Genomic DNA, 24,455 nt, shown 5'->3' on the forward strand with positions numbered 1-24,455 from the left:
TTCCTCGTCTGAATTCACAGAAGCGCTGGAGTCGACCTCTGATTCCCAGGCTATAGTATGAGTAAACAGCTCTGCAGACTCAACCATCTGTTCTACCTCATACTCAGACGGGCAGCTGGAGATTTGGGAGCTGTGAGGAAGCAAGTGCGATTGGGGTGACACCTTTGAGGACTGGAGTATTTGTGATGTTGAAGTTGATGTGGAGGAGAGCCCACTTAAAGGAGCACTTGATATCCGTTGAAGCACCTGCTGTTTTTGTGCCTCATCTGGAATTTGTAGCGATTGGCGTGGCCGTAAGAAAGAGATCTTATCACATTGTCCGCTAAAAGAAGTAGACATTTTAGTTTGGCTGGAAGATGGTCTTTCTTCTGCAGATGTTACTGTTGCTTTAACACCTACCCCACGGACACAACCTTTTTTCCCCTTCCCAACATGCCTATTCCCCTTTCCACCAGCAGCAGGCCTTTTTCCACTCATTTTGGTGGTTAACTAATTCACAACTCTGGAGTTGTTTGCACAAAAAAACAATGGATGGGAACCGAGCAGAGCTGAGTGGCCAAACTGTGGTATTAGGCCAAAACTATTGGCTGGGTTAGATGGAGAAAAAAATTTGCAACCTGATGGAGGTCAGTATAGATGGACTAATAGAACAAGTCCCACACACAGCTAGAAGCCCAAATATTTTTTCAGAGGTAGATGCAGAAAAAAATATATTCAGTTTGCAACCTGATGGAGGTCAGTATAGATGGACTAATAGAGAAAGTCCCACACACTGCTAGAAGGCCAAATATTTTTTCAGAGCTAGATGCAGACAAAAAATTATTTTGAATTTGCAACCTGATGGAGGTCAGTATAGGTGGACTAATAGAACAAGTCCCACACACTGCTAGAAGGACAAATATTTTTTCAGAACTAGATGCAGAAAAAAATTATATTCAGTTTGCAACCTGATGGAGGTCAGTATAGATGGACTAATAGAACAAGTCCCACACACAGCTAGAAGCCCAAATATTTTTTCAGAGGTAGATGCAGAAAAAAATTATATTCAGTTTGTAACCTGATGGAGGTCTGTATAGATGGATTAATAGAACAAGTCCCACACACAGCTAGAAGCCCAATATTTTTTCAGAGGTAGATGCAGAAAAAAAATTATTTTTAATTTGCAACCTGATGGAGGTCAGTATAGATGGACTAATAGAGAAAGTCCCACACACTGCTAGAAGGCCAAATATTTTTTCAGAGCTAGATGCAGATAAAAATTATTTTTAATTTGCAACCTGATGGAGGTCAGTATAGATGGACTAATAGAGAAAGTCCCACACACTGCTAGAAGGCCAAATATTTTTTCAGAGCTAGATGCAGATAAAAATTATTTTTAATTTGCAACCTCATGGAGGTCAGTATAGATGGACTAATAGAGAAAGTCCCACACACTGCTAGAAGGCTAAATATTTTTTCAGAGCTAGATGCAGATAAAAATTATTTTTAATTTGCAACCTGATGGAGGTCAGTATAGATGGACTAATAGAGAAAGTCCCACACACTGCTAGAAGGCCAAATATTTTTTCAGAGCTAGATGCAGAAAAAAATTATATTCAGTTTGCAATCTGATGGAGGTCAGTATAGATGGACTAATAGAACAAGTCCCACACACAGCTAGAAGCCCAATATTTTTTCAGAGGTAGATGCAGAAAAAAAATATATTCAGTTTGCAACTTGATGGAGGTCTGTATAGATGAATTAATAGAACAAGTCCCACACACAGCTACAAGCCCAATATTTTTTCAGAGGTAGATGCAGTAAAAAATATATTCAGTTTGCAACCTGATGGAGGTCAGTATAGATGGACTAATAGAGAAAGTCCCACACACTGCTAGAAGGCCTAAATATTTTTTCAGAGCTAGATGCAGAAAAAAATTATATTCAGTTTGCAACCTGATGGAGGTCAGTATAGATGGACTAATAGAACAAGTCCCACACACAGCTAGAAGCCCAAATATTTTTTCAGAGGTAGATGCAGATATAAATTATTTTTAATTTGCAACCTGATGGAGGTCAGTATAGATGGACTAATAGAGAAAGTCCCACACACTGCTAGAAGGCCAAATATTTTTTCAGATCTAGATGCAGATAAAAATTATTTTTAATTTGCAACCTGATGGAGGTCAGTATAGATGGACTAATAGAGAAAGTCCCACACACTACTAGAAGGCCAAATATTTTTTCAGAGCTAGATGCAGAAAAAAATTATATTCAGTCTGCCACCTGATGGAGGTCAGTATAGATGGACTAATAGAACAAGTCCCACACACAGCTAGAAGCCCAAATATTTTTTCAGAGGTAGATGCAGATAAAAATTATTTTTAATTTGCAACCTGATGGAGGTCAGTATAGATGGACTAATAGAGAAAGTCTCACACACTGCTAGAAGGCCAAATATTTTTTCAGAGCTAGATGCAGATAAAAATTATTTTTAATTTGCAACCTGATGGAGGTCAGTATAGATGGACTAATAGAGAAAGTCCCACACACTGCTAGAAGGCCAACTATTTTTTCAGAGCTAGATGCAGAAAAAAATTATTTTCAGTTTGCAACCTGATGGAGGTCTGTATAGATGGATTAATAGAACAAGTCCCACACACAGCTAGAAGCCCAATATTTTTTCAGAGGTAGATGCAGAAAAAAAATATATTCAGTTTGCAACCTGATGGAGGTCTGTATAGATGGATTAATAGAACAAGTCCAACACACAGCTAGAAGCCCAATATTTTTTCAGAGGTAGATGCAGAAAAAAAATATATTCAGTTTGCAACCTGATGGAGGTCAGTATAGATGGACTAATAGAGAAAGTCCCACACACTGCTAGAAGGCCAAATATTTTTTCAGAGCTAGATGCAGAAAAAAATTATATTCAGTTTGCAACCTGATGGAGGTCAGTATAGATGGACTAATAGAACAAGTCCCACACACAGCTAGAAGCCCAAATATTTTTTCAGAGGTAGATGCAGATAAAAATTATTTTTAATTTGCAACCTGATGGAGGTCAGTATAGATGGACTAATAGAGAAAGTCTCACACACTGCTAGAAGGCCAAATATTTTTTCAGAGCTAGATGCAGATAAAAATTATTTTTAATTTGCAACCTGATGGAGGTCAGTATAGATGGACTAATAGAGAAAGTCCCACACACTGCTAGAAGGCCAACTATTTTTTCAGAGCTAGATGCAGAAAAAAATTATATTCAGTTTGCAACCTGATGGAGGTCTGTATAGATGGATTAATAGAACAAGTCCCACACACAGCTAGAAGCCCAATATTTTTTCAGAGGTAGATGCAGAAAAAAAATATATTCAATTTGCAACCTGATGGAGGTCTGTATAGATGGATTAATAGAACAAGTCCAACACACAGCTAGAAGCCCAATATTTTTTCAGAGGTAGATGCAGAAAAAAAATATATTCAGTTTGCAACCTGATGGAGGTCAGTATAGATGGACTAATAGAGAAAGTCCCACACACTGCTAGAAGGCCAAATATTTTTTCAGAGCTAGATGCAGAAAAAAATTATATTCAGTTTGCAACCTGATGGAGGTCAGTATAGATGGACTAATAGAACAAGTCCCACACACAGCTAGAAGCCCAAATATTTTTTCAGAGGTAGATGCAGATAAAAATTATTTTTAATTTGCAACCTGGTGGAGGTCAGTATAGATGGACTAATAGAATGATGCTATGCCCAAAAAATTTTACTTCACTAGGTGCAGTTAAAAAAATTGGTATTCTATACACAGGTGGTATATCTTGCAACACAGATAGGCTACTCCACTGACTAACACACTCTGCAATAGGCCAAAAAGGATTAGCTTTGCTAGATTCAGCCAAATGCTGTGAAAAAAACTTGCACAGCACTGGCACAGACCTGCCTGGCAAAAACTGATAGGAACTGATGTAACCTAGTCCTGAAAAGGACTGCAATTACAATTAGTCTTTACTCCCACAATCTATCTATTTAAGAGCACAGACCTGCCTGATAAAAGTCGTAGGAAATGCTGTAACCTAGTCCTTAAAAGGACTGCAATCACAACTATTCCCTACTCCCAAGCTATCTGTAGATTTGTGCGAAAATTGGCTTGAAATTAACAAGGTATAGCGCACACAGCAACAGCGGTGCCGTCTAACACGCAGCTGCTGCAGTGAGAAAATGGTGGCGACGGGGAAAATGGCTTGGTCTTATAGGGCAAGGACATGTGACATACACTGCCAATGACACATGCCCTTGCTTGTGTGAAAAACAGCAGTTCGCTCCGTGTGTGCGCTGATGATAGGCTGACAGACTGCACCTCCCCACTGCAAATGCGGGAAAGAGAAAAAAAAATGGAGATCTTCATTATTCCTGCAGAGATCCATCCCCTGCCCCTCCCCCCACCCCGCTGTACACTCAAACTGCGTATTAACATTAATTTTCATCATTACTGAGAAAAAATCCAGTTATGATTTTGGTGCACGAACAGTTATCGAACATAACCTCGAACAGCCGAATTTTTCTCAAATCGTTCGTGTTCGCCGAACGGCTCGAACACCGCCCAAAACAGCTCGAATTTGAGATTGGCGAACAGTTCGAGTAGAACAACGCTCATCTCTACTCTTTACTGAGCCAATGAACATGCAGGGATTGCCTGCCACTCACTCTAATGCCGTAGCCATGTTGGTTGTGGCATTACAGTGATCGGCTGGCCGCACAGTGTCACTTTGAGTACTTAAAACCGGGCGCCACCATCTTGGACACAGTCGCTCCGGATCAGACAGTGTAAGGAGAGGGCTGCTGAGCTAGGGAGAGATTTATACTGCGAAATAGGTAGTGTAGGGTCTCTAAAGCCTGCAAAATCAAACAAACAGTCCTTCTGAGGACTAATAGCCATCCCAGATATCAGGCAGGCAGGCTGTATAGGAGATGCAGTGGTTATACCAACAAACACTGCATTACAGTCCTGTGTGCTGCTGCTCAAATTGCTAGACTTAGCCCCAGGTCTCAGGTGCGAGGAAAAATCCTTTTTTTTCATCTAAATCCTCTTTTTTTTTTTTTTTCATCAGTCAGACTGTACAAATACCCGTCACAAGAAAACAGTTTCAGTTTCGTTTTTGAACATTTTATTGTGAGCCCGTAAAAGTGGCTTAATACCTTTCACCACGTTGTTGACAGCAGTGACTTGGGGGTCAGAAATGCTATCTGGGGCGATCCCCATGCAGTCCCCATGTCACTTGAGCACTGTCACTATCGTTTTGGCCACTTTTTAGGCTTTCTACAGACTGCTGGGGGTGCCGTCGCAAAAATGCTCGGGTCTCCCATAGACTAACATTGGGCTCGTTGCTTGGGTCGAGCACCCGAGTATCAGGATGAGCTCGGCCCGAGCTTCGAGCACCCAAGCATTTTAGTGCTCGCTCAACACTAATCCTCACCAATCGCTGCACAGGAACCTAAAACCTAAAACCCTGTATTTCCCTAGAGCTTGACCCTGGATAGGGAACGGGGGTGAGCACTAGTCAGTCCCCACTAACAACAAAAGACAACAAGGTGGACAAACACAGGAAAAAGTAACTTGGCTTGAGCCAACTTCAGAGAGATTACTCCACTTGTCCTCTTAGCACCAGAGAGGAAGTAAGCAGACTGCAAGCTCCAAGCCTTCACAATGAAACATGTGAATATCACTGGTGCTACCCTATAGCAAAAGGAAAGTATTTAAACATCCAGGCCAGGGTGTTAATTAGAGCTGGAGGGAGGTAGCTGCAGGGTCCTAGAGGGAGACAAGTTCTAAGAAGGTGTCTGTAATGCCAAACGAAGATATCTCCTTCAACTAACTGCAGTCCCCACTAACAACTAAAGACAACTAGGTGGACAAACACGGGGAAAAGTAAGAAAAATATCTAAACAGTTCTCATGGCAGTAATCTCCCCATTCAATAATCTCCCCGTTTTGCCAATCCACCAATGGATTATGTTTCACCAACCAGAGAATACACAAAACAATTGGGGTGGGAACACTGTCCAGGACATAGCAAGGTATTGTTCCACAATGAACCAACCCCATCCTCAGTTTTACATTATGTACAATTTGAGTTAATGATTTCTGTGCAAGTGGCGCTGAGTCGATGGCGAAGATGAGAATAGGCTTAGCTAAAGTACAGCAAGCAAGACCATAAGTTTTCACATACTCAGTGTGAAGACCCGGGGTCTTCCGTGGGCGTAACACTACTCAGACAACACAGGGTGAGGGTAAAACAGCGTGGCAATACTTTATTGAACCACAAAGCGGACAATAAACACAGAACAGTCCCAGCAAATGCCCAATATGGTACAACATTACACAGTCTCACCCTTCCTTCTCTGCCCTCCTGGGATAGAACAGCTGTGATTTTGGAGACTTCCAGGGCCAACTACCTCAACCAGTGGCCCCCCGCTTCTGGCGGGCCCTCACAGAGAGAAGGTATTGGCAAGCTTAGGAAGCTAGCAGTCCATCGAGATACAAGACCAGGAAACCCAAGGATACCACACTGGCGTCTCCGAGAGTTTCCATGGGGCCAGATGACAGGTGGGTCCCTCCTGGCAACTCCAAATGTCTCCATGGGTTTTAGGCCACCGGTGGGTCCCTCCTAGCAACGCCAAAACAACATATCCATGGGGCCAGCCGACTTCTTCGCCCTCTCCTCGTCTCCCCAAAAGTATCCATGGTCTCCCTGATGGTTAATGGAGCAGATCTGAACCTTTCCAGTCAGGGCCATTACCTTTAGAATAGAATCATATAGAATTCAAATCTGTGTCTCTTTGGGTAATGCCATGCAATCCTTCTTCTGTCCTAAAGTCTTTCTAATGTTCCTTGATTCTCCCTTCCCAAGTCTCTCAGCTACAGAAAAAAACATATCCCTTTTGCTTCTCTGGGCTCAGATCCCTAAATGGCAGACTGCTCTCACCCTCCCGAAAGCTAAGTCTGCATTGGTGGAGGTATCTTTCTCAGGTCAACCACATCATCTGTGTCTACATGTGAGACTCCCTGTGGTGAAGGCTCCACCGGACCTTCTTTCAACACTTACACAATGGGCCTAGACGATTTCTGAACAATGGTTAAAGACCCCTGAGATACTAATGAGATTAGTGGAATGCTGGACACACTTTACAAGTTAAATTAGTGTGCATAAACTGACAAGCAAGCATAACATTACTAAAACACAGCCAGCAATCTCTAATAAAACACATTAAGGTATTTCTCTTAGATTAACAAATCTAATCGTCTGGCTAATTAAGATTTTATGCTGTATCGTCACACTCATCATCAACCATGCTGACTCCAGCTCCACTATCAAAAAACACATAAATTTTCTCGGATTTGCTCTCTAGCACCACCTCTGCTGTCAGGACAAACCAGTAACTGCAGGTTGGCGATAAATGCACCCCTTGCTTATCCAACTCCAGACTATCAAGAGTTAATTGAGTTTTCCTTTTGCTTAGGAACCGAAGGACAGGATCCAATAAAATGTCCTTTTTTCCCACAAAAAAAACATGCCTTTTTTCTTGCGAATCTCCTGGGAAATGTATGATGTAGAGACTCCCCCTAACTGCATGGGTTCCCCCAGCACTGGTTCAGCGCCAGACCGCTTCCCCAGCAGACGTACACAACCCCGACAAGAAGGCCCCGGAGAAGGTGGTCTCACCCGCCTATCCCGAAGGCATCTATCAATACATATAGCCAAAGACATGGCAGCCTCCAAGGACTGAGGGGTTTCATATACTGCCAAGGCATCTTTCAACCTTTCAGTAAGCCCCTCACAAAATTGGCTTCAAAGGTCTGAGTCATTCCATTTAGAATCCGTTGCACATCTACGGAATTCAGAAGTGTACGACTCCAATGACTGATTTACCTGCTGAATGCGACATAGCCTAGACTCAGCCAAGGCGACTTGATCAGGGTCATCATAGATCAGGGCCAGGGCCCCTAAAAAACCCTCCACAAAATGGAGACAAAGCGAATCCTGCAGTAAAGAAAAAGCCAGGATAGAGGATCTCCCTGCAGTAGTGAGATAACAATTCCCACTCATTGTTCCTCACTTCCAGAGGAGTAAGGACAAAGTTTAAAATACAGTTTGCAGGCTTCTTTGAATACAAAAAACTTGGCCCTACCTCCTGAAAACCTGTGCGGGAAGGCAATCTTGGGTTCAGGCAAAACAGGCCTACCTGCAGACACCCCACATTAGCGACCAGTAGCCTCTAATGCTGTTGCTGAACCTCACAGCGGAGGTCATTCACCTTCAGAGACAGACGGCGCAGCCGCTCTGCAAGCTCTGCAACTGAAACCATACAAAGGAGAAAGGAAGAAAAAACACTCGAAAAAAAACCACACAATTAAACCCAAGTGTCAGTTTTTTTGTTTTCTTCTAAATGTGTATGGCCAGTGATAATGTAGTGGAAGATGTGAGAAAGACTAAGTGCAACACGAAGGGATGAGGAGCAGGAAGCTCAGACACTAAGGAAAGGGGGAGTGGAGACCTCCTAGGCTGATCTTATATCACCCTGCTTTTCTATTGTCCCTAAATTGGTTCCTAACAATTGCCTCACAGCAATCTAAACCCTGTATTTCCCTACAGCTTGGCCCTGGACAGGGAAGGGGGGGTGGGCAGTAGTCAGTACCCACTAACAACTAAAGACAACAAGGTGGAGAAACACGGGGAAAAGTAACTTGGCTTGAGCCGACTTCAGAGAGATTACTCCACTTGTCCTCTTAGCACCAGAGAGGAAGTAAGCAGACTGCAAGCTCCAAGCCTTCACAATTAAACATGTGAATATCACTGGCGCTGCCCTATAGCTAAAGGAAAGTATTTAAACATCCAGGCCAGGGTGTTAATTAGAGCTGGAGCGAGGTAGCTTCGAAGGTCCTAGAGGGAGACAACTTCTAAGAAGGTGACTGTAATGCCAAACGAAGATATCTCCTTCAACTAACTGCAGGGCGACTGTCACACCTGACACACCCATGACAATCACTGAGCAATGGAAAAAACATTTCTTGGTAAGATAAATCCTAATTTCTGTTGCATCATGCTCATATGCAGGTCAGAACGTGGAGTCAGCAGCTTGAATTGATGAACCCTTCATTGTATAGCCATCAAATCTATACAGGGAGGGGTGAAAGTATATGTGTATAGATATAGATAAATGAAAGGAAGAATGGGTATTATACATATTTTACCCATTATTTCACTATAAATGTTTAGTATTAAAAGAATGGAGATGTACAATGCTACAGAATATTAGCATTCACTAGTGTGGACAGAGTCCTTGGCAAAAATTACATTTATGCTTCACTGTCAACTATTTGTATTCTCTGTCCAAAATTTCTAAACTTGATTCAGAATTGTATATTAATGGTGAATTCATGATAAATATTGTAAAGACAGCAGATCTCCCTAAATATTTACTGGACTGAAGTGATAACCAGTTCATTTTACGGTATGGGTGATGTAGAGTTTTGGTGAAAACCTATAAATATAATTCATTATATTTGCAATAGTAAAGGACTAGGTCTATTCATTATCTTTGAGTTTTAAATACTGGATCATCGCTTTTATCTCCTGCTAGCTTGTCTGCACTCCCTATTACTGGAGGTTGGAAATATTAGGAATGCTTATAATACTTTTTGCTGTTTCGTACAGTGTGGAGGTAAGTTGTTTTGTTTCACTATAAACTCTTGAAAATGTATATTTATTAAGCTATATCACTTAGGAGCCTATACCTACAGTGGGGAAAATATGTATTTTATACACTGCTGATTTTGCAAGTTTTCGCACCTACAAAGAATGGAGTGTGTTTCTTCCATTTTCTAATAATTCTGCCAACAGTTGTTGCCTTAACACCAAGCTGCTTGCCTATTGTCCTGTAACCCATCCCAGTCTTGTGAAGATCTACAGTTTTGTCCCTGGTGTTTTTAGACAGCTGTTTGGTCTTGGCCATAATGGAGAGGTTGCAGTGTCAATGATTGAGTGTGTGGACAGGTAACGAGTTCAAACAAGTGCATTTAATACAAGTAATGAGTGCAGACGAGGGTTTCTTAAAGAAAAACTAACAGGTCTGTGAGAGTCAGAATTCTTGCTGGTTAGTAGGTGATCAAATACTTATTTCATACAATAAAATGCAATTTAATTACTTAAAAATCATACAATGTGATTTTCTGAGTTTATTCTTAGATTCCGTCTCTCAAAGTTGAAGTGTACCTATAATAAGAATTACAGACCTTTCCATTCTTTGTAGGTAGGGAAACTCGCAAAATCAACAGTGCATCAAATACTTATTTTCCTCACTGTAGTAGGGAAGGCATGTAACAAATGTAGTAAGTAACCTGAAATATAAAGTGTGGGGAATAGGGACCCTTTCAAACATTTGCTATGAAGTCCAGAATTTCCTAGTTTCTTCTTGCCTCTGACAAACATGAATTATATAAGTAGAGTGTAGGCTAGTTACATCTAAGGATGCTTCACACTGCGCTCAGTGGTACCGTCGAGGCTAACGTCCGAATCCCCCTCAAACTGAAATTTGGGCGTATGCGCTGGCAGGTCTATTGACTTTAATGGTACAGATGGTGTCAACATACGCACGTCTGAGTGTCCACCTCATGTAGGCGTATACATCTGAAAATGATGCACAATAGAGCACACATTGAATCCATCTGCACAATTATTGGCAGTGGCCCTTCTGGTGCATAATCCCAAATCCTGGTTTGCAGGGGGTTTGAATGTAAGCCTTGACGTGATCATTGAACGTGGCAAAGAACGCAGTGTGAAAGCACCCTAGGAGACTTCATTGGAGAGGGCAACATGCATACATTTCTATATTTTTTGTTTGCGACTGCAACAGTGGTCAAGTGGAGTCCAGGTTCCAGATGTGGTATGGGCGCTCATACCAACCTCAATCCAGCCCCATATAAAAGGCAATCAACGGTGTAGTGAACTATTACAGTCATAGGATTATTTTGTTTTCTAATACAGGAGCATGAATTTTTGACATAATGCCTTTACTCATTCTCATAGTTTCTTTTGCTTCTAGAAATTAGAATTATGTAACAAATGTAAAGAAAAGCAACATTTTATTTTCAACAGTCAGGTGCAAGCCCTGGAACATAGACACAGTTTCCATTTAGTGCAAAGGGTGAAAATAAACAGTACTCCAAAAAACATCAGAATTCTTTATTTTAGCAGGTCCTTTCTAGTGCCTATTCATAGATTCAACATTTTATAAGGATCTCAACATAAATTACACACTAAAATTCTTATTTAATTGCCTAACATTCTGTTTTAGGCTATGTGCCTACGATGCAGAAATGCTCAGGATTTTTTCCTGAGCGTTTCTGCATCTCCCTGGCAGAAAAAAACGCATGCGGATTGTACATGCATTTTCCTGCCAGGGACATGCGGAAGTGAAGCGTTCTTCACTTGCATTTCCGCATGCGGGTTGACAAGCATTTTCCAAGCGATATTAGCATCACTTGGAAAGTGCTTGACAACTTGGTCACACAATATAAATTCATGCTAACAGCATGGATTTATATAGTGTGACCCGAGAGAATGTCAAAAAATAAAAAAGAAATCTATACTTACCTTCCGATGGCCCCCTGTGTCTTGTTTCCCTCTGTCCCGGCTGCCGGCAGCGCTACACTGAAGGACCTGCCGACGTCAGCGTCGCGTGACCCGTCACACGACTATGACGTCAGCGCAGGTCCTTCAGTACATCGCAAACTGTCGGCATGGGAGGAGGAGCTCATTGGGGGCCGCCAGAAGGTAAGTTTATATTTATTTTTTATTTTATTCTTTTTTTTACAGTTTTCTATGGTACCCGGGTCCGGAGGAGAGTCTCCTCTCCTCTAGACCTGGGTACCATCCGCACATTAGAACGCATGGAATGCGCATCTACATATACAGTGATGCGTAATCCATGCGATCTAATGCAAGTTAATGGCGGCGAAAACGCAGCACTTCCGCAAAATAATTGGTAGTGCTGCGTTTTTTTCCCCAATGATAATCCGCAGCGTAAATCTCCGCAGCATGTGCACAGCACATGCGGATTATCATTGGAAAACATGGCAGGCCTTCTACCATGCATTTTTTAAGCGTTTCTGCAGCGTTTTTGCCGCTGCGGAAACGCTTAAAAAAACGTATCGTGGGCACACAGCCTTAGAGGTATGTGAATTGGAGGAAGAATATGTTAGTTAAGCTGTGGCTAATAATTGCCTACAGCAGGCACATACCTGTCCAGTCAGAGCAAAAGCACAGAGTCAAGGCAACCCTTTCACCCTCCAGAGTCTTCACCTTTTTTTTAGGACAGAGCAGCACCATCTTGTGACTACAACTTCTGACTGGCCGTAAGTCAGAAGTTACGTCTCAATGCAAGTCTATGAGAGCTAGAACGAGGTTCTCAGACTTGTATTGAGTTGTGACCTCCGCCTCGCTCCATGATATAATAATGTAAAAACCATCATATAAATGGGGGTCAGCCTTAAGCATACCAAAATAGAGTATATGAAGGGAAAAAGAAGCATTCCAAACAAGGGATCACCTAAAAAAAATCACTATTTTATTATGAAACTGTAAAGCAATCTGGCAGGTCTCAAACTGCTGACAGGTGTTAAAAGGTGAAGATGGCAGCAGGTAAGTATAAGAGGAGGGTCTGGGACCTTAGATTGGAAGAACCACTCCAGCAGTAAAATAAAATAAAAACATTGGAGTGGTGCTTTCAATGTTTGCAGCCAACACTAGAGGGATGATACTGCATACAGATATATACTGCTCGACCTAAACTGTATAATGAGTTTGTATGCAGCAAGAATCTAGGCTCTCCCTACATGTGGTTTCAGGTAGTACACAGTTTTTCATTTAACCTTATGGTTCTGTGAGAGGAGCAGGATAGCGTGCCCACATGATATATCATGAAATCTGTAAGAGATATGAGCTTAGAATATGAAAAATATGTTAAGTTGAATGCATAATTAAAATGATAGTTTATTTATTTTTCCCATGAAACCATATTTTTATATGACTATTTCACGATTTCTCCTAAATTAATGAAAGTAAGTTATATAATACTATGAAATAGTGATTGTGCACTTAGAAGGAGATATTGGGATTACCTAAGTGCTTCCACTGATAGGGGTTCTAGAGTAATACGTATAGAAAACACTCAACCTACAATGACAGTGTGCACAGAATATGTTAGTAGCCTTATAGTGTTTTCATACAAGAATAAAATTAGGAATGCTTGTGTGGCGCCCAGGGGATGGGGACTACTCGGCGCCCGGGCCTTGATGCCTGGTCTTGGGGGATTTCGCGGTGGTCGGCTCCCGGGCCCGTACCCTGGGGTCGCTCTTAAAAAAAAGGGGAAATGAAATGTCAAAGTTCGTGACGCCACCTGTGGTGTCTGGTGAGGGTCACCAGTGCTGCGGCAGTCTGCTGAGGCCAGTGTTGTGGCAGCTTAGTTGGCATCGCTCCCCACAGATGGAGCAGGGCCTCAGGGCAGCGTAGGAGGGGGGATGCAGGACAGAGGGGACCCAGCCGGGTGAGAGCAAGAATGGGAGCACACAAGAAAGTCACTTCTGTACTTTTACTGGAATTAGTTCAGGGACATCCCGGAGCACTGTAGGGTGAGGGGTGCACGTCCGGATTCTCCCCAGTGAGCGGGTGTACGGCCTCCTGTTTCTTGCCTCTCTGTAGTAAGTTTCTGACCTGCCTTGAGCTAGGCCTAACTTGGTTTCTGTCCTGCACTGGCTGACCTTGTGGTAGGGCCTTCTTTTGGAGAGCACTCTCCCAGCATGCGGGACCTGCGAGACTCCTAGCTCTGTTACGTATCAGCTCTTGGGTGATCCTGGGACCTGAAGTCTTCCAGGGGGATCCGGTTGTCTCTACAGGGGGGTATACAGCCCTGTAGACGTGGACCCGGTGTCCGGTAGATGCTTTCTGAGGTGAGCTGGTAAAGCTCCTCTGCCCCCAATGCTATTCACTCCTCTAGCCTTCGGCCTACTCGGGCCCTCACTAGGCTATACACACTGGCAGTTAGCTGGCTGCCTCTTCTGCCGCTCTCTGAGCGTTGGCAATGCTCCTGGCTCACTAACCTGAGCTGCTTGAGTCTAGACTAGCAGGAGCCTCGTGCTTCGCTGCTGAACCTTTAGCTGTGTTCTCTAGACTGCAAATTGAAACTAGACTGAGCTCCACTGCAGACTGACCTGTTTCTGTGTCTCACTCTGCCGGAACTCCCTAGCTGCTCTGTACTCTAGCAGGCTAGGAACTGAACTGCCTAACTCCACCCTCCGTATTTATATCCCTATCCGGGCTCCCTCTGGTGGTCTGAGGTAGGGTGGAGGTGTGTGTATGCTGTGAGGGCCTCTTGTGGAGAAATCCTTTAATGCACCCCTCTAGGATCTGTGGCACTATTGCGCAGCAGGGCGCCACACTCATATATTTATTGAAAACGTCAGACTTTAGAGCACACACACAAAACCAGAGTTTCAATGCAGGTGTGCAATGGGAAGACAGTGTCCTGATCCAACAGGTTTTACCTTGTGGAGGCTTGCAAAGGGAGGACAGTGTCCAAATCCAGCAGGTTTTACCTTATGGAAACCTGTGGTTGCAGCTGCTTCGTTTAGGGCATTACCTTTAGCTTTTCATACAGCAGATGCGCCTCGGCCGCTGGCGTGTGAGAGAAGAGAGAGCCTTCTGGGAGAGAGAAGGATGGTGTGTGCAGCCGCCGGAGCTTGGTGAAGTCACACTTTCTCTTTGCAATGCTGGGTGGGTATAATTCAGCAATCAGTACAGCAATCAATGCGTTTCAAAAACATTGTTTTTTTTCCTCAGGATTGATGATACTCAGCTTGGAAAGCATCATTTTACTGCCCAGGCAGGTGTTCTGCCTCCAATTCTTCTAATTTCTATTGAAAGTCAAACAGCCCAATTTCACTGTTCAGCCCCTCCGGTCTTAATGAATCAAGTTCAAACATCTACTGGCATTAAGCCCTAGACATTTGTTTGATATAATTGCCCCCCTCTCCAACTTGGTTTAACTATTTGAATGCCCCAAATCTGTGTACCTTTACAAAGTCCTCCATGATGCTCAGAGTAATGTTTTGATAGCAGGTGATCCATAAATTTCTTATGTTCCGTAAATGTTCACCAATTTGCTTGGACATTTGCTTATTCGTTCTCCCTACATACGTTTTAACCCCTTTCCGACATACGCCGTATATATATGGCTCTGCTGGAGCTGTGTTCCTTCAAAGCACTTACACTGAGTGCCATTGCAATCGAGTACGGTTGTCAGTAGTGTTGAGCGAGCACTAAAATGCTCGGGTGCTCGAAGCTCGGGCCGAGCTCACCGTGATGCTCGGGTGCTCGACCCGAGCAACGAGCCCAATGTTAGTCTATGGGAGACCCGAGCATTTTTGCGGCGGCACCCCCGGCAGTCTGTAGAAAGCCTAAAAAGATCTCAAAACGATAGTGACAGTGCTCAAATGACATGGGGACAGCATGGGGATCGCCCCAGGAAGCATTTCTGACCCCCAGGTCACTACTGTCAACAACATGGTCAGAGGTATTAAGCCACTTTTACGGGCTCACAATAAAACGTTCAAAAACGAAACTGAAACTGTTTTCCTGTGAAATATGTTAAGGAACATCCTTTCCAGGGTAAAGACTTGTGTATAAGGTAAAATCACAGTTCTAGTTCTCTGGCCTACACCAGACTCTTTTAAACAGATATATTTGTGTCTGAACACTCACAGACACACTCAATTTTTTTTTTGGGTGGGGGGGAATACGAAAAGGTTAATAAGACGGGTATTTGTACAGTTTGACTGAGGTAAAAAAAAAAAAGAGGATTTAGATGAAAAAAAAAGGATTTTTCCTGGCCCCTGAGACCTGGGGCTGAGTCTAGCAATTTGAGCAGCAGCAGCACACAGGATTGTAATGCAGTGTTTGTTGGTATAACCACTGCATCTCCTATACAGCCTGCCTGCCTGATATCTGGGATGGATATTAGTCCGCAGAAGGACTGTTTGTTTGATTTTGCAGGCTTTAGAGACCCTACACTACCTATTTCACAGTATAAATCTCTCCCTAGCTCAGCAGCACTCTCCCTACACTGTCTGATCTGGAGCGACTGTGTCCAAGATGGCCGCACCTGGTTTTAAATACTCAAGGTGACGCTGTGCGGCCAGCCAATCACTGTAATTCCCACAATCAACATGGCTGTGGCATTACAGTGACTGTCTGGCAATCCCTGCATGTTCATTGGCTCTGTAAAGAGCGCCAAATGTGCAGGGCGGAGACCTGAGCTCCCGCCACAGTAACCCGAAAATGCTCGGTGCTCGCCGAACATCCCGAGTAGTGTTGAGCCACCCCCTTAGTGTTCGGGTTCAGTTCGGTTCGTCGAACACCAGGATGTTCGTGGAACTGTTCGTCGAACACCTTAGAACATTGTCGAACACCATCGAACACCGTTAAAACCAATGGCAGGCAAATAAAAACACATAGAAAACACCTTCAAAGGTGTCCAAAAGCTGACAAACTGCTCAGAAGACACTTTCTTTAAAAAAGCCGGCTGGCAATTCAGCAGCGGTACCTGACAATTTAGATGAGAAAGAATAGAGCATCACACATAGATTAGATAGATAGAAACATGTCAGTCACATATATAAGTACAGTGACAGTGTTGGTTACTGTACTTGTCATATAGTGTTAATGGATTTATTTAAAAAATAATAGTGTTTTCATGTACCGTCTCTTTATAAAAGCCGGCCGGCAATTCATCAGCGGCATACACCGGTTCCCGACAATTTAGAATAGAAAGAAAAGAGCATCACACATAGATTAGATAGATAGAAACATGTCAGTCACATATATAATAAGTACAGTGCCAGTGTTGGTTACTGTACTTGTCATTTAGTGTTAAAATAAAGGATTTATAAAAAAAAAATTGGCGTGGGGTTCCCCGTAATTTTAGTCTCTAGCGGAGGTTAAGCAGACGGCTGGGGCAGATGTTTGAAGCCTGGGAAGGGGGTAATACCCATGGAGCTTCCCAGGCTACTAATATCAGCCCCCAGCTGAATACCTAGCCTTTACTAGCTATTAAAATGGGGGACCCCACCAAAAAAATGACGTGGGGTCCCCCCTATTTTAATAGCTAGCAAAGGCTAGGCAGACAGCTGGGGGCTGATATTAATAGCCCAGGAAGGGTGCCATGAATATTGGCCCCCTCTCAGGCTAGAAACAAAAGCCGTCATCCACCCCAGAAATGGCGCATCCATAGGATGCGCCAACTCTGGCACATAGCGCTTGCGCTTGCCGTGAGCGCAGGAGAATTCTCTCACGCTCACCGCATGCGCTGAAGAATTCTCCCACGCTGTCAGTGACGTGCATGAGGTGAACTGAGTTCATTGGACATGAACTCGGCTCATCTGGATGCCGTCACAGCCTGACACTGAGGAGCGCAAGCATGCCTGACTTTGACTATGAGGTTAGTAATGGGGGTGTCTTATAGACGCCTCTCCACTACTAACCTGGGCTTGATGTCAGCTGGCATTATAAGCTGACATCAACCCTAGCCCTATTACCCGATTGACACCGCTATAGGGCAGTGGGAAGAGCGAGGCTAAGTGCCAGAATTGGTGCATCCTATGGAATGCGCCATTTCTGGGGCGGCTGACGGCTGGTGTTTCTAGCCAGGGAGGGGGCCAATATTCATGGCACCCTTCCTGGGCTATTAATATCAGCCCCAGCTGTCTGCCTTGCCTCTGCTAGCTATTAAAATAGTTTGGACCCCACGTCATCTTTTTTTGAGTCCCCCATTTTAATAGCTAGTAAAGGCTAGGTATTCAGCTGGGGGCTGATATTAGTAGCCTGGGAAGCTCCGTGGGTATTACCCCTTTCCCAGGCTTCAAACATCTGCCCCAGCTGTCTGCTTAACCTCCGCTAGAGACTAAAATTACGGGGAACCCCACGCCAATTTTTTTTAAAATAAATCCTTTATTTTAACACTAAATGACAAGTACAGTAATCAACACTATCACTGTACTTATATATTTGACTGACATGTTTCTATCTATCTAATCTATGTGTGATTCTCTATTCTTTCTATTCTAAATTGTCGGGTGCCAATGCTGAATTGCCGGCCGGCTTTTTTAAAGAGACGGTGCATGAAAACACTATTATTTTTTTTAATAAATCCTTTAACACTATATGACAAGTACAGTAACCAACACTGTCACTGTACTTCTTATATATGTGACTGACATGTTTCTATCTATCTAATCGATGTGTGATGCTCTATTCTTTCTGTTCTAAATTGTCGGGTACCGGTGTATGCCGCTGCTGAATTGCCGGCTTTTCATGTTTCACTGTGAGCACTGTTCCCATCGATTTGGGCAACCACTGTAATGCCACAACCACCATGGCTGTGGCATTACAGTGAGTGTCAGACAATCCCTGCATGATGTGAAAAAATCCAGTTACGCTTTTGGTGCACGAACAGTTATCGAACATCACCTCGAATAGCCAAATTTTTGCAAATCGTTCGCGTTTGTCGAACGACTCGAACACCACCCAAAACAGCTCGAATTTGAGATTGGTGAACAGTTCGAGTCGAACACCGCTCATCTCTAATCCCGAGTAGTGAGATGCTCGGGCGAGTACCGAGCAGTGTCGAGCATGCTCGCTCAACACTAGTTTTCAGCTCTATGTGAGAGCTGACACCTGGCAGCAACACCCACCATTGGTGCTAGCACTGATCACAGGCGTTTAACCCCTGTGATTCCTCTCTCAAAAGTGACAGCGACATCGCAGGGTATTGCACAGGGAGTGAGCTTGCTGTCTCCTTCCATGAGCACGACGATGTGATCGCGTTGTGTTGATGGTCTCCATGGTGAACTCCAGTCCCAAGATGGCCGTGGAGTCCTTCAGGGTCCTGCTGGAAGGTGGCCACTCAGTGCCTGCTGCAGAGTATTAGATCAGTGATCAGGGCAGGGAAAGTTGATGTCCCATATCACAAAATAAAGAAAAAAAAAAATATATATATATATATATATATACAGTATAAAAAAAGTACACATATTTCATGTCGACGCGTCAGGAACGATCTGACCTATAAAACTGTCCTACTAGTTAGCCCCTTCAGTGAACACCGTAAAAAAATAAATGAAAAACAAGGTAAAAAACTATGCTTTATCATCATACCGCCAAACAAAAAGTGGAATAAAACGTGATCAAAAAGATGAATGTAAATAAAAATACCACTGAAAATGTCATACAGCTCCGTCAGCAGAAAAATGAAAAAGTTACAGCTCTCGGAATAAAGCGATGCAAAAATAATTATTTTTTCTATAAAATAGTTTTTATTGTGTAATAGCGCCAAAACACAAAAGAACGATATAAATGTAGTATCGCTGTAATCGTACTGACTCGAAGAATAATATCTATTTTACCACATGCTAAATGGCATAAAAACAATCCCCAAAAGTCCTATTTTTTAGATCAAAATACCTCCAAATTACATGATAACCACACCTCTTCATTACAAGGAAAATGTGGATTATCACGTGTCAATTCAATGTGTAACGGGGGACAGGGTGGTAGTCATGGGCAGTGCTTTCTTCATCACCCCGGCCCGCTACAGAAATATGGAGACGTACAGTGCCTACAAGTAGTATTCAACCCCCTGCAGATTTAGCTGGTTTGATAAGATGCAAATAAGTTAGAGCCTTCAAACTGCAAACGAGAGTAGGTTTTATGAACAGAAGCATAAATCTTACAAACCAAAAAGTTATGTTGCTCAGTTGAATTTTATTAAATTTTAAACATAAAAGTGTGGGTCAATTATTATACAACCCCTATGTTTAATATTTTGTGGAATAACCCTTGTTTGCAATTACAGCTAATAATCATCTTTTATAAGACCTGATCAGGCCGGCACAGGTCTGTGGAGTTATCTTGGCCCACTCCTCCATGCAGATCTTCTCCAAGTTATCTAGGTTCTTTGGGTGTCTCATGTGGACTTTATTCTTGAGCTCCTTCCACAAGTTTTCAATTGGGTTAAGGTCAGGAGACTGACTAGGCCACTCCAACACCTTGACTTTTTCCCTCTTGAACCAGGCCTTGGTTTTCTTGGCTGTGTGCTTTGGGTCGTTGTCTTGTTGGAAGATGAAATTACGACCCATCTTAAGATCCTTGATGGAGGAGCGGAGGTTCTTGGCCAAAATCTCCAGGTAGGCCGTGCTATCCATCTTCCCATGGATGCGGACCAGATGGCCAGGCCCCTTGGCTGAGAAACAGCCCCACAGCATGATGCTGCCACCACCATGCTTGTCTGTAGGGATGGTATTCTTGGGGTCGTATGCAGTGCCATCCAGTCTCCAAACGTCACGTGTGTGTTTGGCACCAAAGATCTCGATCTTGGTCTCATCAGACCATAGAACCTTGAACCAGTCTGTCTCAGAGTCCTCCAAGTGATCATGAGCAAACTGTAGACAAGCCTTGACATGACGCTTTGATAGTAAAGGTACCTTACGGGCTCGTCTGGAACGGAGACCATTGCGGTGGAGTACATTACTTATGGTATTGACTGAAACCAATGTCCCCACTGCCATGAGATCTTCCTGGAGCTCCTTCCTTGTTGTCCTTGGGTTAGCCTTGACTCTTCGGACAAGCCTGGCCTCGGCACGGGAGGACACTTTCAAAAGCTGTCCAGGCCGTGGAAGGCTAACAGTAGTTCCATAAGCCTTCCACTTACGGATGATGCTCCCAACAGTGGAGACAGGTAGGCCCAACTCCTTGGAAAGGGTTTTGTACCCCTTGCCAGCCTTGTGACCCTCCACGATCTTGTCTCTGATGGCCTTGGAATGCTCCTTTGTCTTTCCCATGTTGACCATGTCTGAGCGCTGTTCACAAGTTTGGGGAGGGTCTTAAATAGTCAGAAAAGGCTGGCAAAAGAGATCTTTAATCCACACATGTGAAGCTCATTATTCTTGGTGCCTGAACTACTTCTTAATACTTTAGGGGGACCAAACAGAATTCTTGTGGTTTGAGGGGTTGAATAATAAATGACACTCTGAATTAACTTTTAACGTTTAAAAAAAAAAAAAAAAAAAAAAAAAAAAAATTGCTGCAGTGCATTTCCCACTTCCAGGCTGATCTACAGTACAAATGTCACAATGCCAAGTTAGTTCCGCATGTGTCAACCAGCTAAATCTGCAGGGGGTTGAATACTACTTGTAGGCACTGTACTTGTCCCTGAGTGTGTGTGGTGTGCTGTACTTTGGGCTGTATGCTGTGGGAGTCTTTACTCTCTTTCATCCTTGGTTCAGATGGGTGCTGATTTTCTGTGCTTTGAATGAAAGATGACACAGTTCTTTAAAAACAAAACACTCCAGCTTACTTGTTCAGCATGGTCTTAGAAACAGGGGATTAGAGGGACAACACTTGTTGCAAAACATGGGATTCACAGATGGTAAAACACGGTCTTAATCCCCGCACGGTGCTAATCACGGTGTGACTCGGACCTATGTGAAACTGCCTCTGGACTTTCTCATGGGGAAACTCCTGCTTCTGCCCATGGCTCCCAATACCTGACTCTAGCAGGGACTACCTCGCTTCTGAGGCTCCCTAGTCCAGGCACGTTCGTCGGCTGGAAGAGGCCAGGATCCACAAATTGACCTTTAGAGTATAGATTAAACTGTGGTGTGACCGTAGCTGTTAATCCTCATGGTTTATCCCACACACACCCATCTCACTTCTCTGTCCTTCCTCACTCACTGCTACTTCTTAACTAACTAAGATGGCAGAATCTAATCTCCCAGAGATCCCTCAGTCCCTAGCTTGTCACTGAGGGCGGACCCCAAATTAGTTAACCCTGTGTCCCATTGACATAAGGGTAATGTAATCTCAAACAGTATCACTGCTGCCATCTAATGGCCGTACCTGAAAACAACAGATTTTCAGTTGATTAAAACATACATAGTTATTAAAACAGTACAGTTCTATAGGGGAGTGGAGTACACATTCTCCACACACCCCTCACAAATGCACACAGCACTATAAAGAGTCACTTCCGAGTAAATATACCCCTGCTGTCACTTCATTAACCTACAGGAAATAGTGGACTCCCACGTGTTGATCTGATGCACGTAGCATTACATAGAGCAAATAACGTATACCTCTGCTGGCAGTATATCGTCTGCTAATAATTGTTTTTAGTGGGGAATAATATTAAACCTCAAGCCTGATTTTGTAGCCATATCATATGTAAATTAGTACCTCTTGAATTTGTATATAGGAAAATATATCCACCTGCATTGGAACTCTGGCTTTGTGTGTGCTCTTAAGTCTGGCATTTTCAATAAATATACGAGCATGCCTAATTTTATTCTTGTATGAAGACACTATAAGGCTACTAACCTATTCTGTGCACACTGTCATTGTAGGTTGAGTGTTTTCTATATGTATTACTCTAGAAACCCTGTCAGTGGAAGCACTTAAATGATTCCAATACCTCCTCCTAAGCACAGATTTACTATTTCATATTTTCTTTTAATCTTAGCGACAAGTGGATTGACCAGATTACCTGCAGCTGGGTTAGGAGGCTAGTCAGGAGCACCATTATGGTCATTCATAGTCAAGGAGTTATATAATACTGATAAGATAAATTATGCAATATTACTAATTCTTGATTATTTTCTCCAGGTATTTGTGTACAACAGGGAAGTTTGGTTAATCATAAAGAAGATTTTTGGCTACAAGTCAAAGAGCCAATACAAGAAGATTCAATGGGTTTTGGAAAAACATACAGACAGTTCTTTATGCAAAGGCAAACTTCCTGGAAAGGATCAGTTTTCAGTACCAGAAAAAGACTGTGTTTAGCAGATAATTCTGTAACAAAGAACAAAAGGCCAAGTAGAGATAATATATAATATATATACATAGATATAGATAGATGTATCTATATACGGTGGGTACGGAAAGTATTCAGACCCCTTTAAATCTTTCACTCTTTATTTCATTGCAGCCATTTGGTAAATTCTAAAAAGTTCATTTTTTTCTCATTAAAGTACACTCTGCACCCCATCTTGACTGAAAAAAAACAGAAATGTAGAAATTTTTGCAAATTTATTAAAAACGAAAAACTGAAATATCACATGGTCATAAGTATTCAGACTAGTGTTGAGCGAGTATGTTCTATTAACCCTTTCGCCGAGTATGCTCGGGCCGAGCTTCGAGTATTTACAGCTGCTATGGTTGAATCGCTCCCATGTGCATGATTTGCAACTGTTTGACAGTTTTATTACATGTGAGGAATGTCTATTTCTTACACATTCCTCACATGTAATAAAGCTGTCAAACAGTCGCAAATCATGCACACGGGAGCAATTCAACCATATCACCGAGCAGCTGTAAATACTCGAAGCTGTCAAACAGTCGCAAATCATGCACACGGGAGCAATTCAACCATATCACCGAGCAGCTGTAAATACTCAAAGCTCGGCCCGAGCATACTCAGACAGAACATACTCGCTCAACCCTAATTCAGACCCTTTGCTCAGACACTCATATTTAAGTCACATGCTGTCCATTTCCTTGTGATCCTCCTTGAGATCGTTCTACTCCTTCAATGGAGTCCAGCTGTGTTTAATTAAACTGATAGGACTTGATTTGGAAAAGCACACACCTGTCTATATAAGACCTCACAGTTCACAGTGCATGTCAGATCAAATGAGAATCATGAGCTCAAAGGAACTGCCCATGGAGCTTAGAAACAGAATTGTGGCAAGGCACTGATCTGGCCAAGGTTACAAAAGAATTTCTGCATTATTCAAGGTTCCTAGGAGCACAGTGGCCTCCATAATACTTAAATGGAAGAAGTTTGGGATCACTAGAAGTCTTCCTAGACCTGGCTGTCCAGCCAAACTGAGCAATCGTAGAAGAGCCTTGGTGAGAGAGGTAAAGAAAAACCCCAAGATCACTGTGGCTGAGCTCCAGAGATGCAGTAGGGAGATGGGAGAAAGTTCCACAAAGTCAATTATCACTGCAGCCCTCCACCAGTCGGGCCTTTATGACAGAGTGACTCGACTGAAGCTTCTACTCAGTGCAAGACATATGAAAGCCCGCATTGAGTTTGCTCAAAAACACATGAAGGACTCCCAGACTATGAGAAATAAGATTCTCTGGTCTGATGAGACGAAGATAGAACTTTTTAGTGACAATTCTAAGCTGTATGTGTGGAGAAAACCAGGCACACCTCATCACCTGCTCAATACTATCCCAACAGTGAAACATGGTGGTGGCAGCATCATGCTATGAGGGTGTTTTTCAGCTGGTTGCAATTGAAGGAAACATGAATGCGGCCAAGTACAGAGATATTCTGGATGAAAACCTCTTCCAGAGTGCTCTGGAC

At 43.1% G+C, this 24,455-nt stretch overlaps 1 protein-coding gene across 1 annotated transcript in view; it reads left to right on the forward strand.

The window, feature by feature from the left end:
* The window catches only part of LOC141259323 (probable cation-transporting ATPase 13A5), a 417,702-nt gene extending 394,637 nt beyond the window's left edge, over positions 1 to 23,065 (forward strand). Inside the window, exons 29-30 of the mRNA XM_073675081.1 lie at positions 9,621 to 9,701; positions 22,748 to 23,065. Coding sequence (XP_073531182.1) covers positions 9,621 to 9,701; positions 22,748 to 22,924 — 258 coding nt within the window. The 3' untranslated portion in view covers positions 22,925 to 23,065. The remainder of the gene's footprint in view (positions 1 to 9,620; positions 9,702 to 22,747) is intronic.
* Positions 23,066 to 24,455: the final 1,390 nt, after the last annotated feature.

This window comes from Phyllobates terribilis, unplaced genomic scaffold (genome assembly GCF_046119375.1).
Source record: "Phyllobates terribilis strain yellow unplaced genomic scaffold, ASM4611937v1 Scaffold_3__8_contigs__length_932513732, whole genome shotgun sequence".
Lineage (NCBI taxonomy): Eukaryota > Metazoa > Chordata > Amphibia > Anura > Dendrobatidae > Phyllobates > Phyllobates terribilis.